This window comes from Anabrus simplex, chromosome 1, assembly GCF_040414725.1.
Source record: "Anabrus simplex isolate iqAnaSimp1 chromosome 1, ASM4041472v1, whole genome shotgun sequence".
NCBI lineage: Eukaryota > Metazoa > Arthropoda > Insecta > Orthoptera > Tettigoniidae > Anabrus > Anabrus simplex.
This window is the reverse complement of record NC_090265.1, coordinates 139495225-139522659: the sequence shown is the minus strand read 5'-3', so window position 1 is coordinate 139522659 and position 27435 is coordinate 139495225. Positions and strand designations below refer to the sequence as shown.

General features: G+C 38.2%; 1 protein-coding gene across 3 annotated transcripts in view; it reads right to left on the bottom strand.

Annotated features, from left to right (window-relative positions):
• LOC136884942 (protein regulator of cytokinesis 1) overlaps positions 1-27435 on the bottom strand; it is a 165301-nt gene that overhangs the window by 38132 nt on the left and 99734 nt on the right. For 2 of the 3 annotated variants that reach the window (XM_067157290.2, XM_067157281.2), the window contains exon 6: positions 18828-19037. In XM_067157290.2, coding sequence (XP_067013391.2) covers positions 18843-19037 — 195 coding nt within the window. In that variant the 3' untranslated portion in view covers positions 18828-18842. Of the gene's footprint in view, positions 1-16989; positions 19038-27435 lie in introns of those variants that run through there. The other variant, XM_067157273.2, reaches the window with a different exon arrangement.

Below are 27435 nucleotides of genomic sequence, written 5' to 3'. Positions count from 1 at the left end.
AATTTCAGTGAACTTTTGTTTTATGAACAATTGTATCGCATAAAAATTGAGATTGAAGGTTGAACTGATAGTAATTCGCACGCCTTTAAAGGGAACGTCTGCATTAGTAGGACTTAAAAGAAATATTAAAGGACGTTGTAAAAGATAATATTACTGTATCGAATAGCGATCTGAGATTCTAATACTGAATAAGGCGAGTCTTCTAGAATAATTGTGAGATATTGTAAACGCCTGTGTCACTGTGTTAATTTTGTTTCCTAAGTTTCAGGTCCATGGACTCAAATGTGTGAAGATTTTTCTAGTGATGTAATGATGAAAGCAAATATGAGGGCTTAAACAACCCAGTGTCCTAACAGGCCTGGAAGATTATGCCAAAAATGAGGGCCAAACTACGATCAATGGAGCGAAGGACTGAGAGCGGTGTCACATAATCTTCACCGATAAGTACCAATATTTCATTTCTTTACCCTATCTTCTTGTAGTTGGATAGCGGTAGAGTAGAGTGCATTTTAATTTCATGATTAAGTGACATAAAATTAAAACAACGTGAGTGACCTAATGCGACTGTCACTAGGGTCCAATTATTTGTGATTACGGTTAAGTCTGATATTATAATATCGAGATCATCTGTCATACGGAAGATTTAGCTTGTAAATGCGTGTCTTACCGTGAGTTACCGGAATTTTCCTCACGTTTACGGTGAATGTAAGAAGGCGCTGTCCTCATTAGTGAATCATACTAGTATTGCACAAATACTTCGTGAGGTGATGTAATTTAATATTCATTTGTAGAAGGTCTTCTTGCGTAATAATACCATGTGCGTTCGTTGTGCAGTTGCGAATATTTTTGTGATATTAGTGTTGCATTGATTGTGATACATTGGTGATGATGATAAAATTCTTCGGATAAATGCTTGTGAATTTCTTGGGTAAGTAAGTGTGAATATGTATGGTGTGCTTGAATATGGTGAATAATAAGGATAGGGTCGTCGGTAAAATGTTTATGATGAATTAATGCTGTTATAGTAAAGTGGTTCATTGAAAAATAGATAATGGGAGCGTGATAAATAATTCTTCGAGATTTCAATGAACTTACAATTAAGAAATGGACTTAAGCGCTCGTCATACAAATTACGAACCCGAAATAGGCAAGCAGTTATGTCGTCATTATTCTCTACTGTGTAATATGTCTGAAGGTTAGGAGTAGGGATTGATGTAGGGCCATCGAGACACTGTTTTTCGCGACATGATACGGTACAGATACCGCTTAGTTGAAGGAATGGTCACTAATAATAAGTCTTCAACATTTAATAAGCATAATATGTGTGTAGTAGAAGGTCATACCAATCAAATTATCGTCACCTGGTAGTAGGTTGTATTCTTGCATAGTTGCTTATAGTGTGTTTCTTGTAGATAGTATGCCTTCAAGACTTTTCTTTCAGGAGGACAGTGCAAGTGGAAGCAGATGCCGTTAATTTTTTTTTTAGATCATTGATTATTTTAGTATCAGCTAGATATTGTGTTCTTTTAGGTGGCTGATGTGAATTCCTGGGACATGCTGTTGTCTATTGAATTATGTCATTGTGAGATCCACTTATTATGTATTTTTACACTATAGGATCGCACTTTATGGATAGTCATACTGGCAACTGGTCACCATTAGGGAACTCAAGTTGGTTAGCAATTAGGTGATTTATGAGATAACGGATGAAGTGTAGGGCATTGAAGATGAAATCTTGGATAATTTATGATAAAAGCAAGTGAAGTGAATTTGATTTTTGAAATTTCATTCCGTTCTATTATTTATGATGGGTGGACGATTAGTAACAAATAATGATGAATTGCCTTCAGCAAGGTCCGTATTCGTTTCCATCAAGTTTGTGTTTCAGTTCAATTAAGATTTTGATAATGATGGATTATAAATATTAGCCAACAAAAACTTTAATTTCGTTTATTCAACTACTATCCAATCATCCTATGATGTATTTATCATTGTATTAACTTAAATATTTGACTTCATTAAACAAAAAAAAATCCTTCCAAGAAACTAACATTCATCTTCTTATTTAAATGAGATACACTTAGCCTTGCATAGTCTATTGGATATTATTATTACGATCATAAGAATCTTGCGTCAGAATGTCAGTTGAACTGCATAAATATTTATTGAACGTCCATGCCCTGAGTGGAGACTGATGCGTCACCACTGACTCCGGCCGAGGTTTATTACAACATCCACGAACCTTCAATATCCCCGGGCAATGGACGGTTACAGTACCAACGTGAAACACTACCACCTTCTCCTTCCCTTCCTCCCTCTCTTCTACTTTCCTCAACATCTGCCTCAACCTAATTCCTGGATAACACTCTACCCTGGTTCCCTTTCCACCACACACTTTCCCCACATGTCTAATGATGGAATCCCCCATGACCAGAGCCTCAACCCTACCCACCTCATTTGATCCCCTCCCCTCCTGGTCTGTCGAGTTAATGAAATAAAGCACATGATCTGCTGTGGTAATAGAATGTAATATTATGTCAACAAAAGACTTGAAAATACATCACACAAAGAAATTGAATTAACCCTTTGAGCGCCGCGTGCTATTACGGTTTTCCTACCGCTTAGCGCCAAGGCCAGTTTCCGTTTTTTGTATGCTTTTGTTTGATCACTCACAGTGCAGCTGTTATTGTAGGTAGAAACCTGAAATTTGTTATTTTACTAATATGACTGTCCATACAAATAAAAACCTTACTCAGTTCATTTATGACCATTAGTAAATATTTGGTAGCCAAAACCCAAAAATATTAATTAAAAATAAAACAAAACAAAAGTTTAGCAATCAAATTTAGGTAGAACAAGAAAATGTTTATACATCGCGAACATATTTATTGAATAGTACAACCTATTATGAAGCTATATTGAAAATTTTGTTAATTTCGACCCTAAAATAAATCTGTAGTAAAATCAATTATTTTATATATCCAAATGAGCCAAAAATACAAGTCTAATTACACTTGTTTGGTTTATATGTCAATACTAACGAAATACGGTACAAACTTCTTTTATATAACAGTTACATAACATACAAATAATAATAATAATAATAATAATAATAATAATAATAATAATAATAATCATCATCATCATCATCATCATCATCATATTCAGTACAAGTATATTTTCCAAGACCTCTCAAACACACTTATGTTTTGTCAAGGAGAGTGGATATATAATAATTTTCACAGCAATAAATGAATAAGTAAAATATCGAGAGCAACTAGACACAGAGCGGACAAGGTATGCAGCGAGACTGCTAGTGTTGTTGCCGCGCCAATAAATATGCCTGCTGATTGGACTGATATACTGAAACAATGTCCTTGAAAATAAAAGAGGCTGTTTATTGCAAAAATAATAAGTCTTTAACTAACTATATTGGGAAATTCTGAAAGGAAATGACTAACTTTAATAATAAAATATAATACTGAACGTCCTTTTGAAAGGACGTTGGCATTTTTAAGACAGAAACCAAACGGGCTTTCAAAAGGTCGTTGGCGCTTAGAGGGTTAAACGTTCTTTGGAACAACACTATGGGCTGAACTGTTAAAAAGTCCTTCAAAGATCTTCGTCATGGAGACAAATGTACTCATAACTTTTCTCAGAATTTACCAATTTAAGTAGTTATTACCTCAAATGAAAGCGCTTGATCAACCGAGTGCTTTTAGACCAAAACGATCTGCGTACCTCCATTAGAACGAAAGACATGATTGCTTCATAGAGACAAAAATTCAAAAAATGAAATAATTTGAGGAAGGCGGAAGTTAAGTGATTTATAGTACCTGATGACAAATCTGTGCATGAATACATTTCAGTTTTAAAAGAAATGAAGAAAATCCACCGGATAGAATGGCCAGACTGACTGACTTTAGTTTTCATTTTTTTTTTTTTAATATAGGCCTATAGATTTGTAATTTCGTGGAATTCCTTTTTGTTTAGCTCAAAAATTTAGTGGAAGTATCTCACTCCTTTCAATTTCTATACAGACTACCACAGTTATCTCCCCTGGTGTATGTGAAGATCATGGCTGATGTATCCTGTACTACTTGCAAAGGCAAGCTGATAACTACAAATAGCCACTCTATCCTCTTGGATCTCAATTTTCAAGTCAGACAAGAACTCCCCATTCCATTATCCAACCTCTAGGTTTATCATCATCAATCAATCAATACTGATCTGCATTTAGGGCAGTCGCCCAGGTGGCAGATTCCCTATCTGTTGCTTTCCTAGTCTTTTCCGAAATGATTTCAAAGAATTGGAAATTTATTGAACATCTCCCTTGGTAAGTTATTCCAATCCCTAACTCCCCTTCCTATAAATGAATATTTGCCCCAGTTTGTCCTCTTGAATTCCAACTTTATCTTCATATTGTGATCTTTCCTACTTTTATAAACACCATTCAAACTTATTCGTCTACTAATGTCACTCCACGCCATCTCTCCGCTGACAGCTCGGAACATACCACTTAATTGAAATAATAACATTAAGTTATTTATTAGACCACCTAATCAATACAAAATCGTCTTGGATGATTTACATAAATTTGTTAACTAATAGTGGTACATGTTTCGCCTTCCCTGAAGGCATCATCAGCCATAGTCTTAACCTTAAATTAAAAATAAGCGTCTAAATAACATGTAGTAATGAAATGAATTTTAAAATCTTGAAGAGATTTGAAGTAAAATAACATTAAAAATATCAATGATGGTTTGAATGATGGTTGTTATTTTTAATGTTATTTTACTTCAAATCTCTTCAAGATTTTAAAATTCATTTCATTACTACATGTTATTTAGACGCTTATTTTTAATTTAAGGTTAAGACTATGGCTGATGATGCCTTCAGGGAAGGCGAAACATGTACCACTATTAGTTAACAAACTTATGTAAATCATCCAAGACGATTTTGTATTGATTAGGTGGTCTAATAAATAACTTAATGTTATTATTTCAATCAAATATCATCAATACGGACCAAAAATGATATTTATTACATGTAATGTAACATACCACTTAGTCGAGCAGCTCTTCTTCTTTCTCTCAATTCTTCCCAACCCAAACATTGCAACATTTTTGTAACGCTACTCTTTTGTCGGAAATCACTCAGAACAAATCGAGCTGCTTTTCTTTGGATTTTTTCCAGTTCTTGAATCAGGTAATCCTGGTGAGGGTCCCATACACTGGAACCATACTCTAGTTGGGGTCTTACCAGAGACTTATATGCCCTCTCCTTTACATCCTTACTACAACCCTTAAACACCCTCATAACCATGTGCAGAGATCTGTACCCTTTATTTACAATCCCATTTATGTGATTACCCCAATGAAGATCTTTCCTTATATTAACACCTAGATACTTACAATGATCCCCAAAAGGAACTTTCACCCCATCAACGCAGTAATTAAAACTGAGAGGACTTTTCCTATTTGTGAAACTCTCAACCTGACTTTTAATCCCGTTTATCAACATACCATTGCCTGCTGTCCATCTCAAAATATTTTCGAGGTCACGTTGCAGTTGCTCACAATCTTGTAATTTATCACTCTATAGAGAATAACATCATCCGCAAAAAGCCTTACCTCCGATTCCACTCCTTTACTCATATCATTTATATATATAAGAAAACATAAAGGTCCGATAACACTGCCCTGAGGAACTCCCCTCTCAACTATCACAGGGTCAGACAAAACTTCACCTACTCTAACTCTCTGAGATCTATTTTCTAGAAATATAGCAACCTATTCAGTCACTCTTTTGTCTAGTCCAATTGCACTCATTTTTGCCAGTAGTCTCCCATGATCCACCCTATGAAATGCTTTACACAGGTCAATCGCGATACAGTCCATTTGACCTCCAGAATCCAAGATATCTGCTATATCTTGCTGGAATCCTACAAGTTGAGCTTCAGTGGAATAATCTTTCCTAAAACCGAATTGCCTTCTATCGAACCAGTTATTAATTTCACAAACATGTCTAATATAATCAGAAAGAATGCCTTCCCAAAGCTTACATACAATGCATGTCAAACTTACTGGCCTGTATATCTCTTTCCTGTTCATAGAAAGTGCTGTTTGTAAGTTACCGGCACCAAAGATAATTTGGAGAAATATTTACTACGTACTTTCTCATGTACACTGAAAATGAAATACATTCACTTCACTTGGTGAACTGATCTGCAAAAAACTTCATTCCAGTTATTTTGAGAAATATTTTCCTTCCATAAAGTACGAGTCCAAGCAGTTTTTTGTTTGTGCATACAAATAAATGTTTTTCAAGCCTGCAGCTACTACCTATAACAAGGAAACAGGCACACTGCTGATGCTTAAAAGACATTGCAGTGGGCTATGCAGGGATGTGATGGGCAATGCTCTCACTCGAGACTGCCATCGCAGATCGAGACTCTTGCAACCGATACTCCTGTGCTGCGATCTGTGCAATGTTACAGTAACTACGAGTGTAAACTTGATAGTATATCGTCAGTTATTGCATGAAATAACATTCTCATATGGAAACTTGTGTGCCGATAGATTTCGTCAAAAGCCTGGAGAAGTACTGCATCTTCAACTATAAACCCCTTAATACTATTAAGGTAAGGTAAGGTAAGGGTTATTCTCCCCGAAGGCAGGTCCGAACCTCCGCAGAGGTGTTCCTGAGCCAGAGTTTACGTGCGGTAGGGTGGCCAGTTCCTTTCCGCTCCTCCATTCCCTTACCCCCCCACCAACAGCGCGTGGCAACCCATCCAACTCCTGACCACGCCCAATGTTGCTTAACTTCGGAGATCTCACGGGATCCGGTGTTTCAACATGGCTACGGCCGTTGGCTTAATACTATTAACGAAAGTGAAAACAGAATGTCACTATCTTAAACTGTTCACAACTTATTTGAGGTGGACATCATAGCTGAATAACTCTGCATAATTTGTGAATAACTGTAGACAGGATGTACACTTACCTGGATTCTAGAGGCGTGCATAATTCGAACATCACACGGGCCAAGATGTGCCTTGCTGCATGAGTGAAACATGTAATCCAAAATGCCTGCATTTGCTTCATTTCTTTCGACAGGGTAGTGATGGGCAATGCTCTTGAGAAAGATTCTTCAGTGCTGCGATCTTTGCGATGTCGCAGTAACTACGATAAATTTTGTCAAAAGCCTAGAAAAGTACTGCATGTTCAACTATGAGCCCCTTATTACCATTAATGAAAGTGAAAACAAAATGTCAGTATCTTAAAAGGTTCACGAGTTATTTGAGGTGGACATCATAGCTGAATAATCCTGCTTAATTTGTGAATAACTGCAGATAGGACGTACACCTACCTAGATACCTCGCAATTGTTATCAACAGAATAGCTTCTCGTGGTGCAGGCCGGGCTGGAAATGTTCTCTCTGACAATTCCCATTCAGCGATATTACCAGTGTGTGTTTTTAAGTGCCGGATCATCTCAGAAGAATTTCTGCTGACGTATTTTACTTCTTTTGAATAAACAACACAGCGGGCTGTGCTATGTGGCATCTCTTCAAAATTACACACATCCACAACTTACATTGCGTTTCGGACATCGTCTTAAAGTTGTCGCATACAATTAGAGAAAATTACACATTGCACAGTAATATACCGAAGAACCTAATTATGACACGAATACTCGTTAACATTGTAAGGAATTATTTCCTTCATCGCCAAAATATTGGTAAACACAAGCAGTGGTCATATGATGATGATGATGCTTGTTGTTTAAAGGGACCTAATATCTATGTCATCGGCCCTTAATCTGGTGGCCATAAGATATTGAATGTGATGTCTGATAAAGATGTACACCTACCTGTCGAAAGAACTGGAGCAAACTTGGGTATTTTAGATTACACATTGCATAATGGTGGTTGCATATGCAGCAAGCAGCGTTTTCCCCCGTCTCTATGTCAAATAATGTATGGCTCTAGAATCCACGTAGGTGTACCTACAGTAGCCATCAGTTTCTGTACTTAGCTTACTCATTCGTGTACTTACCGCTGCATACAATGCCAGTATGTGTATCGTTTATAATTATGATATACTGCGTAAAAGTAGACTGCTGTAGAAATGAACGCCCTAGTCACTTCTTGACACATATTTACGGAATTGGGAAGGCGCATGGTTGGCTACTCACATACTCAGCACAAACAACATTCAGCTTTGTTTACCTGTAGGCCTACGATACACTGCTCGCCACACAATGTGGAAACAACGCTCTCGAGACCTCGTCTCAGACTACCCATCACTGCCGACACAAATTTTTCTGGAAGGATGGCAGCCTTATCTGGGTAAAAAAAGTTTAATTAATTTCTTTTCACTTTTATTTCATATGCCAAAACAACAAATACATAATGCAAAAAGTATAGATACAAGTATACTGCATATATAAATAAATATAACATCTGAACCTTTTGTGCTCATATTGGTCCAAATAAGCTTTAGCTGCAACTATACAGAGTGGTCAGAAACAACGTGAGCCAGGCATAATGAGCATTCTGATAGATAATTTGTAAAAAATAATTTGATATCTCACAACGTTGTCATTTTATCAGCTGCTGAAGTTAATAAAAGATATTGCTTCGTGGGCGAATTGAAATGGGCTTCTAAGGCAGTGTTGCTAAATCTACATGTAGCTTAAGACCAGCTGGAGAGCACCAATTGAGGTAAAAAAAACTTTGCCACGAGTGAGATTTGTATGCTGACCTCCAAGCCGACAGCATCGTGCCATAGCAACTATGTATGGTTACATGGACTGTAACCCACGGTACGTTTGTGCTTGATGCTGATTTCTTGGCACCAATAGCACGCAAGTGATTGGGCATGTATGGAAATGTTCGTCCAGCAGGCGTACAATGGACTTTGACTCGCACTGCAGAGCAAGGCTTTTTCAATTGGTGCTCTCGAGGGCCTAAACCCATGTGAAAATTTAGCATCACCGCCACACAAAACCCATTTGAAATCGCCCGCAAAGCAATCTGATTAGGTAATTTCAGCAGCTGATAAAACGACAACTGCGTGAGATATCAAGTTATTTTTTTGAAAAATGACTTACCTGGATGACCAACACACTAACACTCATGTACCCAGTACATGTTTCTGGCCAACCTGTATACACAGCTGGTAATATTTTGGTTACATATAATTTTAAAATTGCATTTATAAAATCCACAATATAACTACACATTAGCCGTTGAGCAAGACATGGCTATCCAACAATAATTTTTAGAGTCTGACAGCCAAGTTACTTTAATTCATTTGATACAGTTGATTACAATAAAAACTTGCATGTATACGCAATTACATTGAGCATTTTTTCGCTACTTTTTCTAACGACCACCAGTATAAACATTATCTAACTCTGAAAGTCAATTTCTGCAGATATTATGTACTTTTTAGAGACAACAATGATGGTTGATAGACTTCTATTCAAGGCACAGTCAAACTGTTAGGCATATTTCAGTCACCTCCTCTGATGAAATAAAGTATCAAAACTAGTGACCTCTTATTTTATGTTCTATTGCTTTTCAGTCTCAATTTACTGTCACTCAGAAATGAACAAAGATTAAAGTGCACATATCACACACATACAGGGTAGTTGATGTATTTACAAGACACTGACTTTATGGATGCTTTCTGACATTCTACGTTGAAACGCAAATAAACTACTAGCAGATTCTCAAAAGTGAAAGGGTATATGATATGATGATAAACACTGCTGGACACATGAAATATAAGCTGCCATGTCTGAGGTAGATTTGCAGTCAAAATGGAGACAACTGATACAATCAACTTTAAAAATGGTCATGCTCCTCCCATTTCTTTTGTTTCCAATCACAACAATCAGTCACACTGAAATATGCCCAAAAAATATTTAGGTCTATAAATATTTTTCATGCACAGACATCTAGCAAACCCATTAGTCACTATCACACAATATCGATAGCAAAATCCTACATTTCATGTTGGAATTTTCTTTTTGTAAACTCTTAGAGAGAAAATTCATGCTTGTTATTTAAGTTTGGTGCTGACATTGTTTTAAAAACTGAATTTGCAAGTGCTTCTACCTGTATGACCAGTTATTCTTTTTAATGCTCATTCTGAGAATACATAAAAATTATTCATAAACAAATCGTAATCCCCTATCTATGACTATGTGTATTAGGTTTTCCATTCCACTAATAAAGTTTCATCCAGTTACACAATGTGTATGCAACTGCTACCCTACACGGAAGAAGAAAATACCTTTTACGTGTACGTGGGGAGTAAACTACAACTTGTGAGTATATACAGTCTTATTGGCTACCTTCATTGGAAGGCAGTATTTGTAAATAAAATAAATTGCTTTTAGCATGTCCTGTTCAGATAAGATGTAAGCAAATACAGCAAGTTATGACAGCCATGTGGCATTTTTGTTATGGGAGTAAAATATTATGCATCAAGGGTTTTAATAAGGCTGTTCATTCATTTGCCTTAGAAGTTAAAAGTAACCATAATATGGTACTAAAATTAGAAGAAACTGTAGTTGACAGTTGTAGGTCTGCACAAACAAAAAATTGGAATCACTTTCAGCAACTGATACGACCTTAATGTAAGAGAAGGACAATCATTGGCCACTTTTCATTTCTTTCCTGTTTTTAATGATTTTACTTCATGATTTGCAAGAAACCTGAGAATTCATTGCAGTGTTGAAAAAGAGTACTAAAGAGTGTTCAATAGACACTATGGTTATTGCTTTGGATGACGGCAGTTAGCTCAGCTTAGCAGTCATTGGCACTACTTTCAAAGAACATGCATGAATGTGTGTTCAATACCAGTCATACCAGAAAGTTCTTTAAAAAAGGTATTGGAAACTTCTACATACTGAGGATCAAGGAGTTTTATTAAGATCCATGTGTGTTAGAATAAAATGCTTTTCAGCAAAATTTCCATTTCCAAAGATTAACTGTCCATTAAAGTGGCAACACTGGGAATAAAATTCTGTATTCCAGCATTAAAAGACCTCCAATCTTCATCAGATGAAACCGATTAATAATGTAATGAATACGCAGTTGAAGTCTGTTATAGAAGAATTGCCTGCCTCCGTAGCGTAACGGTTAGCACTATTAGCTGCCGTCCTTAGAGGCCCGGGTTCGATTCCTGGTACTGCCAGAAATTTAAGAATGGTAGGAGGGCTGGTACGTGGTTGAAATGGTAAATGCAGCTCACCTCCATTGGGGGTATGCCTAAAAAGAGCTGCACTGTTCTTGGAAGAAAAGCAAGGCAAAAAAGACCGTCTGACCCGAATTCTTATGGAAACAAAAGGCAAAATTTTGTCAATTTTGAATGAATTGGAACTGCAACCCAAGACCGACTTTGAAAAGAAGGTGGCTTATGACTCAGATTCTGACTTTATTCTAGACTAGGATAATATGAGTCGTCTAAAGGATCTTCAAATATCGTATGAGCGTCGGCTTGAAGAAATGAAAGCCTTGCCTGATGAACTGCAGGAGAAACTAAGCTCTCTAATGAAGACCTTGACTATAGAGATCAATTCCTGCAGTCTGGTCCACGATATACCAGGAGTGCAATTACAGCATTGAAGCGGGAAATCGAGCAATGTGAACAGAAGAAGAGGCTGAATATGAAACAGTTTGTTCTTCCAAGACAGATGTAATATTATTTACCTGACGTATTGAAGTTAAAAGTAACCATAATATGGTTCTAAAATTAGAAGAAACTCTAGTGTACAGTTGTAGGTCTGCATAAAAAAAATTGGAATCACTTTCAGCAGCTGCTACGATATTAATGTAAGAAAAGGACAATCAATGGCCAATTTTCATTTCTTTCCTGTTTTTAATGATTTTACTTCAAGATTTGCAAGAAACCTGGGAATTCATTACAGTGTTGAAAATTCCTTATTTATTTATAATTGCACTTCAATACGGAACAAAAATGAAATTTATAGCTTATAATTTGAAGGCGATGTCGGAGCCGATTAGTAATGCCCATCAACTGCTGTTCTCTAAAAAGAAAATTCAAAATGAAAGAGGGTAAAAAGTTTTTATAATAAATGCGTAAATCAAGTGGCCGACAGCAGTTGTTAACTTGTTAGAAATAAAGGCTGAAGTAAAAGATTGCTTAATTTTTAATGTTATATACTGAAATTAAGTAAGAATGTGATACACCTCAAGATATGGCAGAGAATGTCACTGATTCAGAGGATAGTTTATATTTTCTCGTGTCTAGTTAAATTTCGAAAAGGCTGGTCCCATGTAATTTTGTAGTGAGGAGGTTATCACTTCTGTACGGGCGCTTGAAATAAGTGTTCATGATACATATACAGTGAGGTTAGGTGATGTTTGAAGAAGAAAACTGGAACATTTGCCACAGAGGCCTCTAGCGTGATACTATATTTTTTTGAGAATTAAACATACACTTTCATGTAGTATAGGATTTTGAAAAATAACAAAGGAGCAAGCCGTAGTGTGGATATCATCCATGAAAACGCAAGTTTTGAACAAACTGATTGCCGTTTCATATTGATTTTAATGTGTGTATGGGCTTTTTCCAAATTTTTACGAAAAATTGGATATAACGACAATACATTATAGCGAGTAAATTTTTCGTTATTCTGAATTCTCACTATAAAGTAAGTAAATTTGCGTCCTCATCCTCGTCCATATCTTTCACCATTCAATTGATCTTCAGTAGGAACGGACTGCAATACACATCTCTCTTCAGATGCAAGAACTGCACACAAGTCTCGTTCTTTTCTAAGCAAGTCGTGATATCGAGCCAAGCAATTCTCTTTGATCTTATGGCCCTCCTGTACCCGTCCTTTCAGAACCCTCTGAACTTCATACAATGGGAGTTTTTCCACATCTTCCACCAATATAAGTAGACCTAGTTCCAAATTTACCATATTTACTTGCGTATTAGAACCCCCCCTTTTTTTCCATCACATTTTAGCCAAGAAAAGTAAGGAGAGGTCCAATATGCGATAACCTCAAATTTTGTTCTGTGAACACATGACTTCTACGCTATAAAGAGCTATAAATTGTACATGTTAATATTCGACACTATTCTTTAACAAACCTACGAATGTGTTTTGAGTTTTACTGACTATTTTTGTTGGAAGGCAGTATTTCTAAATTTAAAAAGGATAAATGGTGAACACATGACTTTTAGGTCTACATATAAAGTAAATATAGTCAGTTTTAGTTACTCTTATATCACATCATATGTTTCATCTCGTTAACTCCTCTGATGAGGTTGACGTCGGGAAGGGCATGTGGTCGTAAAAACGTGCTACGAAGATTCGTTTTGCTTCATACTCGACCCCGTAGAGAAAAAAAAATAAGGGTATCGTATTATGCAATATTAATACAAAAGAACGTAATGGCAGTCATTTGTGTCTGTCAGTTAAGCAGTAGGCCTACCAAACAGTAAACCTGATCATTGCTTTCATTTGAATTATTGTCGTCTCGTGCCGCCAACTTCCCTGCTACCAGCATGTCGTCATTCCAAATAAAGTCATCTTCACGGCAATCGCGAGTACCGTATTCGAGATCCCATCTTTTTGCAACTTAAAAAATAGTTTTGTTCCTGACTATATAGTCCAGACAGTGAGAATTTATTTGCAAATGGTTTCTGGAGATGGTCTTTGTTATTCCCAGTTGGTGTATGTGTAGTAGAAGCCACCCCTTCTGAATAAAGCTGTGCTGTAAAAATTGTGCCAACCCACTAGCTGATAACAAGCGTATGTTTCGAGTTGTACTTCCGAAAGTAATACATAGTGACTGGAAGCATTCTTTCCATAACTGCGGCTACTGAAAGTCAGACCTTTATTTCTAAGTATTGTACCGGTTACGACCTGTAGTATTTTTTGAGCATAAGTTAAGTTTATTTACCACGCGTAATGTTCCGAGCGCGCCTGGTTTGTTTACCAGCAGCGAGGACCAGCTAGCGAGTGTATGACGACTGTGAGCTGTGACGTAGCCACAGGGGCTAGCCAGACCGCCCGCTCGTCTCAACACGTGTTACCAGCCTTGACTGGTATTTTCTGGATTCCACGTCACTTGTTCTAGAGAGTTCGATGGAGAAAATGTTGAAATTTCTATAACAATGATGCTAGCGAATCGAGTGATATGTCATCTTGTTTGGGATCACCTAAACGTCCCAATGCTCGAGTTTCAAGCAAATCCATCGAGGGATTCGGGAGATATTCAATCAAACCGTATTATGATGTAGACATCCCGGATTGAATAAAAGGAGGACCTACTGTAGCCTATTCAGACAGTCTCAGCTGAGTAGTCAGCGGGGACACTCTTGCTGCTACTATCATCGTGGAACTCTGTCATTATACAAGTGTGGGAAGACGATTCTTCCAAGTACTATAAAGTGGACTCATAAGACTTTGCGTGTTGTAGAAAATTTTCTAAGTCTTCGTAATTGAACTTAGAATATTTACAAGTGTTAATTAAATGGACTTGTATTATTTACGTGCCTTCGAGACTGAAACTTTTCTAAGTGTTTAGACTTGTATTATTTACGTGTCTTCGAAACTGGAATTTTTCTAAGTGTTTGTGAAATGGACTTGTATTATTTACATGGGTTCGAGACCAGAATTCTTCTAAGTGTTCATTGAATGGACTTGTATTATTTACGTGCCTTCGAGACTGAAACTTTTCTAAATGTTCACTAAATGGACTTGTATTATTTACGCGTCTTCGAAGCTGGAATTTTTCTAAGTGTTCACTGAATGGACTTGTATTATTTTCATGTGTTCGAGACCAGAACTTTTCTACGTGATCATTGAATGGACTTGTATTATTTACGAGTATTCGAGATTGGAATTTTTCTAAGTGTTCATGAAATGGACTTATATTATTTACGTGGAATATTTGCGACTGTTGAGGAACTCATCCTTCTAATAGACAGTGATTGATTAACATTGCTAGTGATGAACTTTAACTTTCCAACGGCTTTAAACGAAGTTAGGATTTCACTTACATTTACTAAAAGACTTGTACATTTGCCAGTGTTGGTTTAAAAGACTTATAAATTTCGTCAGTGAATTTATTTATGTGGAAGGACTTGTGTTTTCGTCAGTGGTCACTCAAAGACTTTATGAATTTCACCAGTGATTAACTTTAAATATATTCAAACTTCCAAGTGAATGGACTTGTGTTTTTATTCGAGTTTAGGCAAAGACTTGCACCTTCGCCAGTAATGAACTTTGAGTTTAACTATAATTTCACAAGAAGGGACTTGTATTTTTCATTGCCAAAAGTTATTCAGGGATGAGGATTTTCCTAGTGATGAACTCTAAATTATTAATACCACTCATATCGTTTTAGGAGTGTTGGAAGTCTTGATGTACAATTATCAAGAACTCCGCTTATAAGTTGATCATCCAAGGTTTTCATGGACTCAGTGCTACTAGTGACCTTGGGAACATCAATCCTCTCAGTCTCATTGGGCTGAGGTTGTACATGACTATCTACAACATCGCCTGGATCACCGGGGTTCAACCCGGGCCTCAGAGTTCAAGACATCTCTACTTGCCGTCAATCCAGACAGTCCAGCTGCCTCTGTCTGGAGTATCTGGAGTCCCTGGAATCCCTGGAGTCTTCTGGAATGTGCTTCAACCAGCTTGGCTTGGTGAACTGGAGAACCCGAGCCATACTATTGGAATACGAGGAAGACAATCCATTTCTACTTGGAGGTGATGTGCAAATTCATGACTTATTTGAATAAACTCTGGTGCAATCAGAGTCAAAGTTTTTCTGTAGATAGGACCCTACCTCCTGTACCGAGCCCTAGCTGCAATTAATCCAGTTTTTCGCCCTGAGAACTATAGTCATGCTACTTTAAAATTTAATCTGAGAGTCGGGCTCTTTTACTGGTACAGTATATTTCATGCTTGTTCTCTGCATTTATCACATCAGGATTTACCTTTACAGCTGTAACCGAGATAAGAGAGACCGCATTGTTTAGGTTAGTGCCCGGCTAGCGTCGAAGTTCCATGGGAAGAATAAAAATAAATAACAGGAAAGCTTGTTGCATTTATGGATATCTACAGGTGTGGTGGTAATGCGTTGTATTATCATAACGTTTAATTTCGCATGCTCGTTGCCTCCATATTTTTTTATTAACGCATATTTATGTTCTGTTCGGCATCTCCAGAAATACTAAAAGTAGTTCGTGGGGACGTAATATCAATACCATTATTATTATTATTATTTAGGTATGTTGGCGAGGAAAACAATCATTATGATTGTATTGTTTTTATCGCGTTTTTAACCTACTTCTCTCGAAAGATTACATAGGCCATATTGGCCCAAGTCACGAGATATTAACAATCACTTTGTTAATGATCTCGCCTGCTATATTAATAGCAACAACCCTGAATATTTCTTAACTAAAGTAAACTCGTTTTCTCATTCCGAGATGGTGCCGCCCCCAACGGAGGGGAGCTGCATGTACCATTTTCACCGCATATGAACATTCCTGTCAATCTTAAATCTCTGGCAATACGGTACCGGGATTTGAACTCAGGCCCCTGAGAATGGCAGCTAACTGTGCTAACCATTACACTGGCGGACATCCTTAACTATAAAAAACAGACATAGGCCTATAGCATGACTGATGCATGCTTTAATTGCGTAGGTCGGACACGAAACTATTCACTTATTTGTACGTCATCAGAGCTGCAGTAGGCCTACACTACAGAGGTGACATTTCTAACTACGAAACACAGATGACGAGTGTTTTCATTGTGAGGGTCGTACGGACGAAACTATTCACAAATCTCTGTGATGTTATCGGAGCTGCAGTAAGGCTTGTAGCCGCTTCAAAACGGAATCATTGTTCTTCTCTGATGAATTACATTGAGGGGTCTTGTACGCAAGATTTTTTTTTCATTTTCTTTGTCACAAACAGCCGGGGGGGCGGGGGGGGCTGTCTAAGACGCGAGGGGGTGTAGTACATGAGTAAATATGGTAATTTCTCACATTCTTCAAGATAAGCCTCAATATTTCTTATTGTCTCTTGTTTAGTGTCATGTTCCTCTCTAACCATATTGATTAACATTGACTCCACATTGTGTTTTACTTCTTCCTCTCATTTTGATCACTTCTTCAGTGCAGCCACACTCCTCTGAGTTTGGGAATATGAGTATCATGCAGTTGATATAGGCTCTGAATCAAAACTTTGCTCCTATTCTCCCATTCTCCATAATAACAGGAGCCTCAAAACACCAAGGACACAAATTCAGGATTCCCTCTTCGAATTTCCACTTTGCACTGGGCGTACCAAGATTTAAAACCAAACTTCTATCAAAATGTACAAATCCCATTGGTTCATTCCGTATCAACCGTCAAGGAACGCCCAAAACATTACCAAGCTTTGGTAATGTTTTTGGCGTTCGTTCTCCCGCGATTCGTCAGACAAGGCTTTCAATTCTTCAAACCGACACTCATATGATGTGTGAAGATCCTTTGGATGAATCATATTGTCCTTGTCAAGAATAAGGTCAGAATCTGCGGCGTAAGCCACCTTCTTTTCAAAGTCTGTCTCGGGCTGCAATTCCAAGTCATTCAAAATTGACAAAATTTTTCGGGAGAAACTAAGCTCTCTATAGGAGAGATTGCATGAAGACGTTGACTATCAAGATCAATTCCTGCAGTCTTGTCCAGGATTTACCAGGAGTGCAATGAAAGCATTGAAGCGGGAAATCGAATGATGTGAACAGAAGAAGAGGCTGAATATGAAACAGTTTGTTCTTCCAAGACTGATGTAATATTATTTACTTGATATATTGTATTGAAAAGGTGGACCCTCCTGTCAATTTAATTCTTATACTGCCTTCGAATGTCAAGGAGAGAGCTCGCAAGTGTACGTAGCGAGAAAACGATGTGGTACCGAAGATGACCGATCGCATTTTGTAGCTAATGTTTCAGTTTTCATATTCAAGCAGAGTCGCCTAACCTAACTTAACCATACTATATGTATCATGAAAACATATTCCAAGCCACAGTACAGAAATGATAACATTCTCGCTATACATTTACATGGAAATAGCTTGTCCGAAATTTAACCAGATGCGAGAAAATATAAACTAACCTCCAAAATCAGTGATGGGCTCTGCCACATCTTGAGGTGTATCGCATTCTTACTTTATTTCAGTGTAGAGTATTAAACTTAAGCAATCATTTACTTAGCCTTTATTTCTAACAAATTGACAACTGCTACCTACCATGTTATTTATGTATATGTTACAAAAACATGTTCTCTTCTTTCATTTCTAATTTTCTTTACGGAACAGCAGTTGACGAGTATTACTAAACGACTCCGACAACACAGTCTAATATCACTGAGAGAGCTTGCGAGTGGACATAGCAAGTAAACGATACAGAAGATGATCAATCACAAGCAATATAATCGCTGGGCGCATAAATGTCGGTAACAGAAACAAATCATGCATGCTTCATTGCTCATAATAACAGATGCATCAGTGACAGGGCTCTTGCTGTAACTGAAGGATAACACACAGTTTAATATAGGAATTTTGAAGGGAAAGACAAAATCTCTCATTATAACAAGGTTCTTGTTATATGCCGTACTTGTTATAGCGGACTTCTACTGTAATGAAGGAAAGATGTTTTTTAGATAATATCTTGAAGGAAAATAAGGGAAACGATGCTGAAAGCACCACACAAAGGAATAAAAAATTATTATAATAGAAAGTACAGTACAAATGAAGGAAACTATTTCAACCTACCAGTCTATAAAAAAGTTAGACCATCTTGAGAGAACGTGAAACCTTACACTCTGGGCCTTTAAGAACACTAACAGGTCTATGTTTTTCCTGAAGATGTCTCAGTTTGCTGTCTCGTCCAACAGACTGCACCTTGTGTGGCTGTGGCTGCACTTCCATAAGATGTCTTCGTTTTGCTTCAGGCCCAACTGATAGTGGCTTTTGCACTTCTTCCTGAAAAATGAATAGCACAAAACTTTGTAGAGAATACTAAATCTAGTATACTGATATATCATTAAACTAAATAATCAAAACACTAACATTTCATCTAAAGTTCACCGAATGAACTCTTCGATAAGGAATTCAATCTATCCCTAGTAAATCATAGGACATACTGAATGGCAAAGTTCTAACTTGGAGATCATTGTTGATCTCACAAAAACCAACTCCCTGCCCACATTGTGGTATATGATGGGCAACAGATTAGGTATGGGACTCCCAGTCAGGACAAAGTACAATGATGACTTTACCCTTAACCATGAGTTCACTATGGGCCTGTGAGACCCTTGTAGAAAATTGAACTAGCCCTTTTCCTCTCAGAGCATGCTCATTTATAACACAGTAAAACATGATGAAAGCGATTCCGCTTTGAGCAAGTTTTACTGTACCCAGCTCAATCAGGTTTTTTTTTTTTTTTTTGCTAGTTGCTTTATGTCACACCAACACAGATAGTCTTATGGCGACGATGGGACAGGAAAGGGCTAGGAGTGGGAACAAAGTGACCATGGCCTTAATTAAGGTACAGCCTCAGCATTTGCCAGATGTGAAAATGGTAAACCACGGAAAACCATTTTCAGGGCTGCTAACAGTGGGATTCGAACCTACTATCTCCCAATACTGGATACTGGTCGCACTTAAGCGACTGCAGCTATCCTTAATCAGGATGATCACCCATGTTAATCTGGGTGCTGTTAGTATCAATATGGCTGTGATGATAAACAATTGGGTTTTATAATGGTCAGAGTGATCTCACGTCCATAGTTTATAGCAGTCAGCAGTGCAGTAATTAACAGTGAGCCAGGGAACAGGTACATCAGCAAGTTTGAGTAAGTGATGTGAATTATGACAAATTTTCACAGAGTAGTCTGAAGAAGATCCCAATGGACAGAACCCTGCACGGATGTGGATATCTGCTAAGTTAGTGTCTTGGCGGATGCAAACTGTATGGCTGTGCAGATGATTTTGCTTATAATTTATCAATACTGAAATTTATTGGTTTTCACTCAGGTATACACTTGTATTTGCTTGTGGTTAAGCGACCCTTGACAGTGGTGGTGGTGGTGGTGGTGTATAAACAGCCTTGAGACCATAAAGCCGTAAATCCGACATAAGCCTAACTGGTTTCTGCCCGCAATTAGTGGAAGGAAGGAACAAAGGTCAATAGGTCGGTAGTTGTCGCAAGAGAAAATCCCTCAAACCAGTGACGTAGGGGCTCTGGTGCCAAGTATCAGGCCTATTGTATTAAGGCCGGTCTCCACTGTTTAACATTTAACACCAACATGTTTAATTTAACATGTTACAGTTGACATGTATATTGTGATTGTGTCTTCCAATTGACTTTGCATGTTAACTCGGAATGTTGAGTTAACACTTTTAACATGTTGGCGTGTTTTCCGCTCCAAGTGGAAAACATGTCAAGTCAATTCGTTGTTCGTGCGTTGTCGGCACAGCTTCGGCAACTTCCATGATGTTTCCATGCCAACACATAACCTAAACGATGCAAACGACGTGCTCCTCATGAAGCAGGATTATAATTACAACACTCCGCAATACTCGTTCTCTTTGTTATAAGCTACAAATACAGTACACGCATGTGTGTCGTTCTCTCTGCACTATACTAAAATGTCAGAAATGGGGTAGAGCAAGGAGATTACTCTGGACTTAGAGATATAATAGAAAGGCCTTATTTGTGGGATGTCTCACCAGAGGAATACAGATATAAAGCGAAGAAAGCCGACAGTTTCCAGGAACTCGAAAATATCTATAATTGTTCCCGCGAGTAAATCGGAAAAAAAAAAAAAAACTAGCGTCCCTCCGCTCCCAGTACAGTCGAGAATTGCAGAAAGTTCAGAAAAGTCAGTAGTCGGGAGCGGACGAAGTTTATACCCTGTACTTCAAAGTGGTTTGCTTTTGAAGCTATGAGCAGAGTGAGGGGAGGAAATGTGCCTAATAAAACTGAATTTCTAAATCATAACAAGAAGCAACAGTGGCAATAACAAAGGCCAATTCCTCTTCATCTGATTCCATTGTCCTTATTTAAAAATACTAGACACCATCTAAATGTATTACCATAAATTGATATGATGAACTACCTGTATATAAACAAAGGATGTCAAGTTTAACATGTTTATTAAGTGTGGACACAATGTTAAATGAAACAGTTTTTGACATTTAACATTTAACATGCTGATGGTGTCACCAGTTAACATTTAACACTTTTAACATTTAACATGTTGTTGTTAAATGTTAATCAGTGGAGACCGGCCTTTATGTTAACAAATCTATCAGTTTCAATACCTTGGGTGTAATATACTGTAGTTGCCAGCCCCGCGGTGTAGGGGTAGCGTGCCTGCCTCTCGCCCGGAAGCCCCGGGTTCGATTCCCGGCCAGGTCAGGGATTTTTCTCTCGACCTGAGGGCTGGTTCAAGGTCCACTCAGCCCACGTGATTAGAATTAAGGAGCTATCTGACAGTGAGATGGCGGCCCCGGTCTCGAAAGCTCAGAATAACGGCCGAGAGGATGCGTCGTGCTGACCACAGGGCCCCTCGTAATCTGCAGGCCTTCGGGCTGAGCAGTGGTCGCTGGGCAGGCTAAAACCCTTTCAAGCAATATACTGTAGTTAAATATTTCCAATATCTGCGGATAACCATTTGTGGATGAGGATGAAGGAAGTGCTGATGCGGATAATATTTTGTATATCCGCACAGGGCTCTACCAATGGACAATGGGTGACATAAATTAGTCTGAGATGCAGATGAATAAAAACGCTTTGTCTCAGCAGTGACCTCTGCCCAGAGAGAAACCGCTAATGAGATACATCTCCAACTGTACATGAATAAACTGGAGCTTTGTCTCATTGAAATGAGATAGATCTCTGAATTTCTTGAGACAGTCCAGTAGGTGACTCAAAGTGATGGGAGAACAGGTTGAAAGTGAGATAGCGGATTTTATGATTGTTTGTCAATGAAGAAAAATTTGAAGCAAAAAGAAAATCTCTTGAACATAATTATTCTAACTCAAGTTGCAGACCCTCAGATCCCCGAATGGCAATATGGCTTCAGGAAAGGGCGCTCCTGCCTACAAGCTGTAAAAAACCTCTTAGATGACATCCTCAAAGCTCTTCGTATGCTGAAACAGAAATTCTATACGATCTTCATGGACTACACCAAAGCTTTTGACAGCATAAATGGAACGATACTCTCAGCAGACATAAATACAACATACAGTCAAAACGGGTTAGGATGTTTTTGTGGGGACCAAAAAAAAAAAAAATGTTGAAGAGGGAACGTGCTAAAAAATTAAAAACAATTTCGCTGTTAAATTTAAGGTTCAGTTTGAACGTAAAAATAATTACGATGAAAACAAAGAAACAAGTGTTTACAATTATAATTAATAAAATAAAGAAATAATACGCTTTAAGAACAACATAGTAAAACGTCAAGGATAAATGTTCTTAGAAATGCAAACTATACACATCGCTGACAATTATCTTTATAGTTGTAACATGAAAGTACAACATCTGGGCTATTTGCACACGTTTCGCTTCTCAATAAACTTTCATTTTTCATCATCTATACACTGGCTATCTTTCTTCTTCTCCATAACTGAATGTTCTGCAAACCACTATTCATAAGTACAGCAGGCCTAATTTATGTACGTTGTTACACACTTCATTTACCAACATGTCAGCTGTATACATAAGTGCAACAGGCCTAATTTACGTACATTGTTACACACATAAGTACAGTAGGCCTAATTTATGTACACCAGTCACTCAGGCCTCTTTCAGACGGCGCGGGAGTAAAACGCGCCTGTGTGTATGCGCGGGTTCACCCGCTTCCGCTGACTCTTACACAAACAACAGATCGAGTAATGCAAAACTCCCCGAGATTTCCAGCGGATCCTTTTCAATATACTTTTCAGTGTGGGTAATAAATATGGACCATCATAGTCTTTGTTTACCTTCTACATGTAAGAAAATAGCATGCGTGAACTATTTTGATATGTCCTTCACATTTCGTTAGAGAAGGAGATAGGTACAATTTTGAGGATACTCTCTCACTAATGGGTCTAAATGATATCACGCTTTCCAAAACAAGAGACCAATGGTATTTCCAACATAAAAGTTATTAAGTTCTCAATGTCTATTTCGGGTTCCATAACAACCACTGTAAAACACAAGGGAAAAGAAAAACACACACGAATAACTTTTAAATTGAAAATGAGAAATAAATACAGTAAAACCTGTCTTAACGGACACCTCTCACCGGCGGACACTCCTCATTGGCGGACGATTTTCTACGTCCGTAATTAAATGTCATGTTGTGTATGAGTAATTTACCCCTCTTATACGGACACCCTTTATTATGGACATGGACACACCATAGCCACGAGAAACTCCAATTAAACCTCTCCTAACGGACACTTTCTTTTTCAAAAAATTCTGTATTTGTGTCCTGTACAGTATGTATTCACTTACTTTTTGCACAGCCAGTACTTCCAAGAATCACAGACACCGTAACTTTTGATCCTGGCTGTACACATTCTTGGAAGGCAACACTATGCTACGCTATCACTTCCGGAAGTTGTGTGATCTGACATGCTCGACAGCCCTGGAATTCGTACCTTCACTGTCAGGTTACTTTTCATTGACTCGTGGGCTTTTGATGTGTGCAATTTTACGTTAGTAAGTGTGTGTAAACATGGCTCCGAGGAAGTTTTTTACTTTAAAAGAAAAGGTAGGCATAATAGACTATCATAAACGTGAGAAGTGTGGTGTGCGTAAACTGTCCGAAGTGTTTAAGATTGGAAAGACACAGGCAGTTGAAATTGTGAAAAAGCAAGAGGAACTAGTGAAAGAATGGCATTTAAATGGCAACGAACAGCGCATTAAACTGTTTCAAAGTGGTAGTGGAGCTCTCATTGACAAGGCAAAGCTAGAGTGGTTCGCTAAAATAAGAAGTCAGAATGTCCCTGTCTCAGGACCAATGATACAAGCAAAAGCGTTAGAATTCGCGACAGAATTAAGTATTGGAGATTTCAAAGCCTCGAATGGCTGGCTAGAAAGATTCAGAAAGCGACATGGTATCAACTTCAGAGTGATTTGAGGAGAATCATCCAGTGTTAATATGGAGGTTGTTGACAACTGGCAAGAAAAAATACCTTCAATCATAGACGGGTATGCTCCGAAAAATATTTTGAATGCCGATGAAACTGGATTACTTTTCCGTGCTTTACCCGACAAAACTTTGTGTTTCAAAGGAAATCGTTGTACTGGTGGAAAAGTTGCGAAAGAACGTCTTACTGTCTTGTTATGTGCAAGTATGAGTGGAGAACGGGAGGAGCCCCTTGTGATAGGAAAAGCTGCAAAACCAAGGTGTTTTAAAATATGGACGTTACGAAGTTTGGCATTGAATGGAAAGCGAATAGGAAAGCATGGATGACCAGAGAAATAATGACAGAGTGGCTAGGACAATTGGACAGAAAAATGATACGCCAGGGGCGAAAAGTGTTATTATTCCTCGATAATGCAGCATCGCATCCGGATACAATTAAGTTGCAAAATGTGAAGATCGTCTTTCTCCCACCAAATGTAACATCAGTTTCTCAGCCGCTTGACCAAGGAGTGATCCAGAACTTCAAGATTATGTACAGACAGTTAGTGATGAAGCACATAGTATCAGAACTTAACGGGAATGAAGTAACCCTTCAAACACTGACAAAGGGGCTGAACGTTCTCCAAGCAATTTCATGGATAACCAATGCATGGAAAAACGTCACGGCCTCAACAATTCGTAACTGCTTTCTGAAAGCTGGGTTTCCCGCTAGTGGTGGACATCCCGAAATAGAATCGGATACCCTTCCTGACAGCATGGAAACAACACAAGAGTTGATTAATGCAGCATGTTACAGTGTACAAGTGAACACCTATATCGAAATTGATTCAGATATTCCAACAGAGTGTGGAGACACGAAAACAATTCTTCAGTCAATCCAAGGGAAGAGGGACAAAAATGAAGATTCTGACGAAAGCGGGAGTGAAGATGATGCTAATGACGACTTTGAAGAAAATACGGAAATGAATGTGCTGCCAATAACCTCGTACAGTGAGGCTCTCGACATTGTTAAGCGACTGAAAGAATTTTATTGTAAATAAAACGATGAAAAAGGTGTAAATTTGACCCAGGATTTAATTGCACATAGTGAAAACATCATTGCTAAACCGAAATGGACAAAACAAACGAACATTAAGGATTTTTTCAAGTGCTAATGTTTTACTGTACTGTGTTAGATATTGCTACATCTACATACTGATTTGACGTTTCAAAAACTCATACGTTCTTTTTAATTTTAACATGGTGAACGGTAATAGTGTACAGTGTGCTCAATAGAGGTTTCCATAGAAGTGTTTTTGTCTCTTTAATACAGTGCATCGCAGCTGCAGCAGCCCATCTACGACTTTCTCTTGTGAGTACAGTGCAGTATATTGTACAATACTGTATACAGTATACAATTAAAGGTACATTTGCGAGAATTGTTAACACATACTATACATGGGTTATTGTGTTCCAACTTATGTTTAATGGTACCGGTTTCATAACCTCTCGCGGGCGGACACCCCTTCATAACGGACATTTTTTTCGGTCCCGAAGGTGTCCGTTACAGGGAGGTTTTACTGTATGTCAAATGGGTACACTATTGGGTTCTGATACAGGTCACACTACTGATGCCGCGAGCACAGTCGATCCGCTGTGTATGACGACATGCATAAAAACTGATGTCCAATAACAAGCAACTGTGGGCGTGGGACCGCAACTCACCACGGGCTGCCCGCTGAAACATTTCTCCCGCGCACTGTTACTCTCCGCCTGTACATCATCTGAAAGATACTATTTGAACAATCAGTTCTTAGTTAGGCCTACGCGGTTCAGCGGCTAAGCATGGAAGTGGGTCGAACCCACGCCGTCTGAAAGAGGCTTCATGAATGTAAAATTAAGCACCAACACGTCAGATGCAAAGATAATAAGACTGGCTTGGGACTGATGCTCCCTGCAGCTGTAGGCCGACACACAACCGCATTCCGGCACCGTGAAATTAAGTTCTCTACCAAATCTTCACCCAGGCCAGTTGTCACCTGGGACTTTGGAATAATGGCATAATAACCGGGGAAACGCGCTAGAGAGGGTCATCTTAACCAGTTTCGACTGTACTGTGTTACAACATTATCAGGATAGATGACTCAATCACATTGGCAGAAGAAATCACCCAAACAAGAGGGGTCTTACAGGGTGACCCCCTTAGTCCGCTTCTCTTCAACATCGCCACATCTGACATCATACAAATATGTTTACCTACAACATCACTCTATGTCTACGCTGACGACATGGGCTTCAGCTCAACAAACAAAAATGACCTACAAAGATCACTTAACCTCCTTATAAACTCGGCAGACCAATATAAAATTGAAATAAATCACAAGAAAACAGTCCAAATGATACTCAAAAAAGGTGGGAGAATATTGAAGGAAGACATCATCTTGATAAAAGATAAAAGAGAAGCCATTGAAAATTGTTAATTCCTTCAGGTACCTGGGGGGTAATGCTGCAGCCAATAACAAAGTTGTTTAGAATACACGTCATGGAGAGAGTCACGGCAGCGACGAAGGAAATGTTCAACGTCAAGAACATCAAAATCCTAAATCTCCCTTCTGCCTTAAAACTCTTCGAAGCTAAAACCATTCTGACCCTATGTTACGGTATAAAAATCATTTGGCAAAACTTCAGTGTAAAGGACCTCAAGAATCTGGAGAAAACAAAGGCCCATTTCTTAACCTTTTGCACTCCTATGTCAAGTGGGGCCGACATTAAAATATTAGACTTGCGTTTCGATGTGGAGTCCCACTCGACATGACAATAGTTTGTACTTGCAGCATTCGTATGATGACTGTGCTCTGTTCCAGTATTGTAGAGCTATCTAAAGGTCTCTGAGAACATTTTCCCATTTACTATAGTATGCGGGTATCGATATGACTTTGTAACCACTGTTATTCTCGAATGTTTATGAAAGTTGACTGATAATAAAGATTGAATGTAAACATGGCTTCTGTTTCATCTTTGCTCACGGAAATTGATATTTTAAAACAGTTAGTGGACAATGATAGTGACAATGATGAAGCAACAACTGACTTGGATGATTTAATAGTGAAAAATATAACTGAACGTGAACAGAGTGATAATGAAAATGAAACTGGAGGGGGTGATGCTCCTCCAAATCCATGGCGCAAGTGGAAAGCTGGCGATTCTAAATTACCTGCGTTCTTATTCAACAAAACAATTTGTTGATATAAGGCATC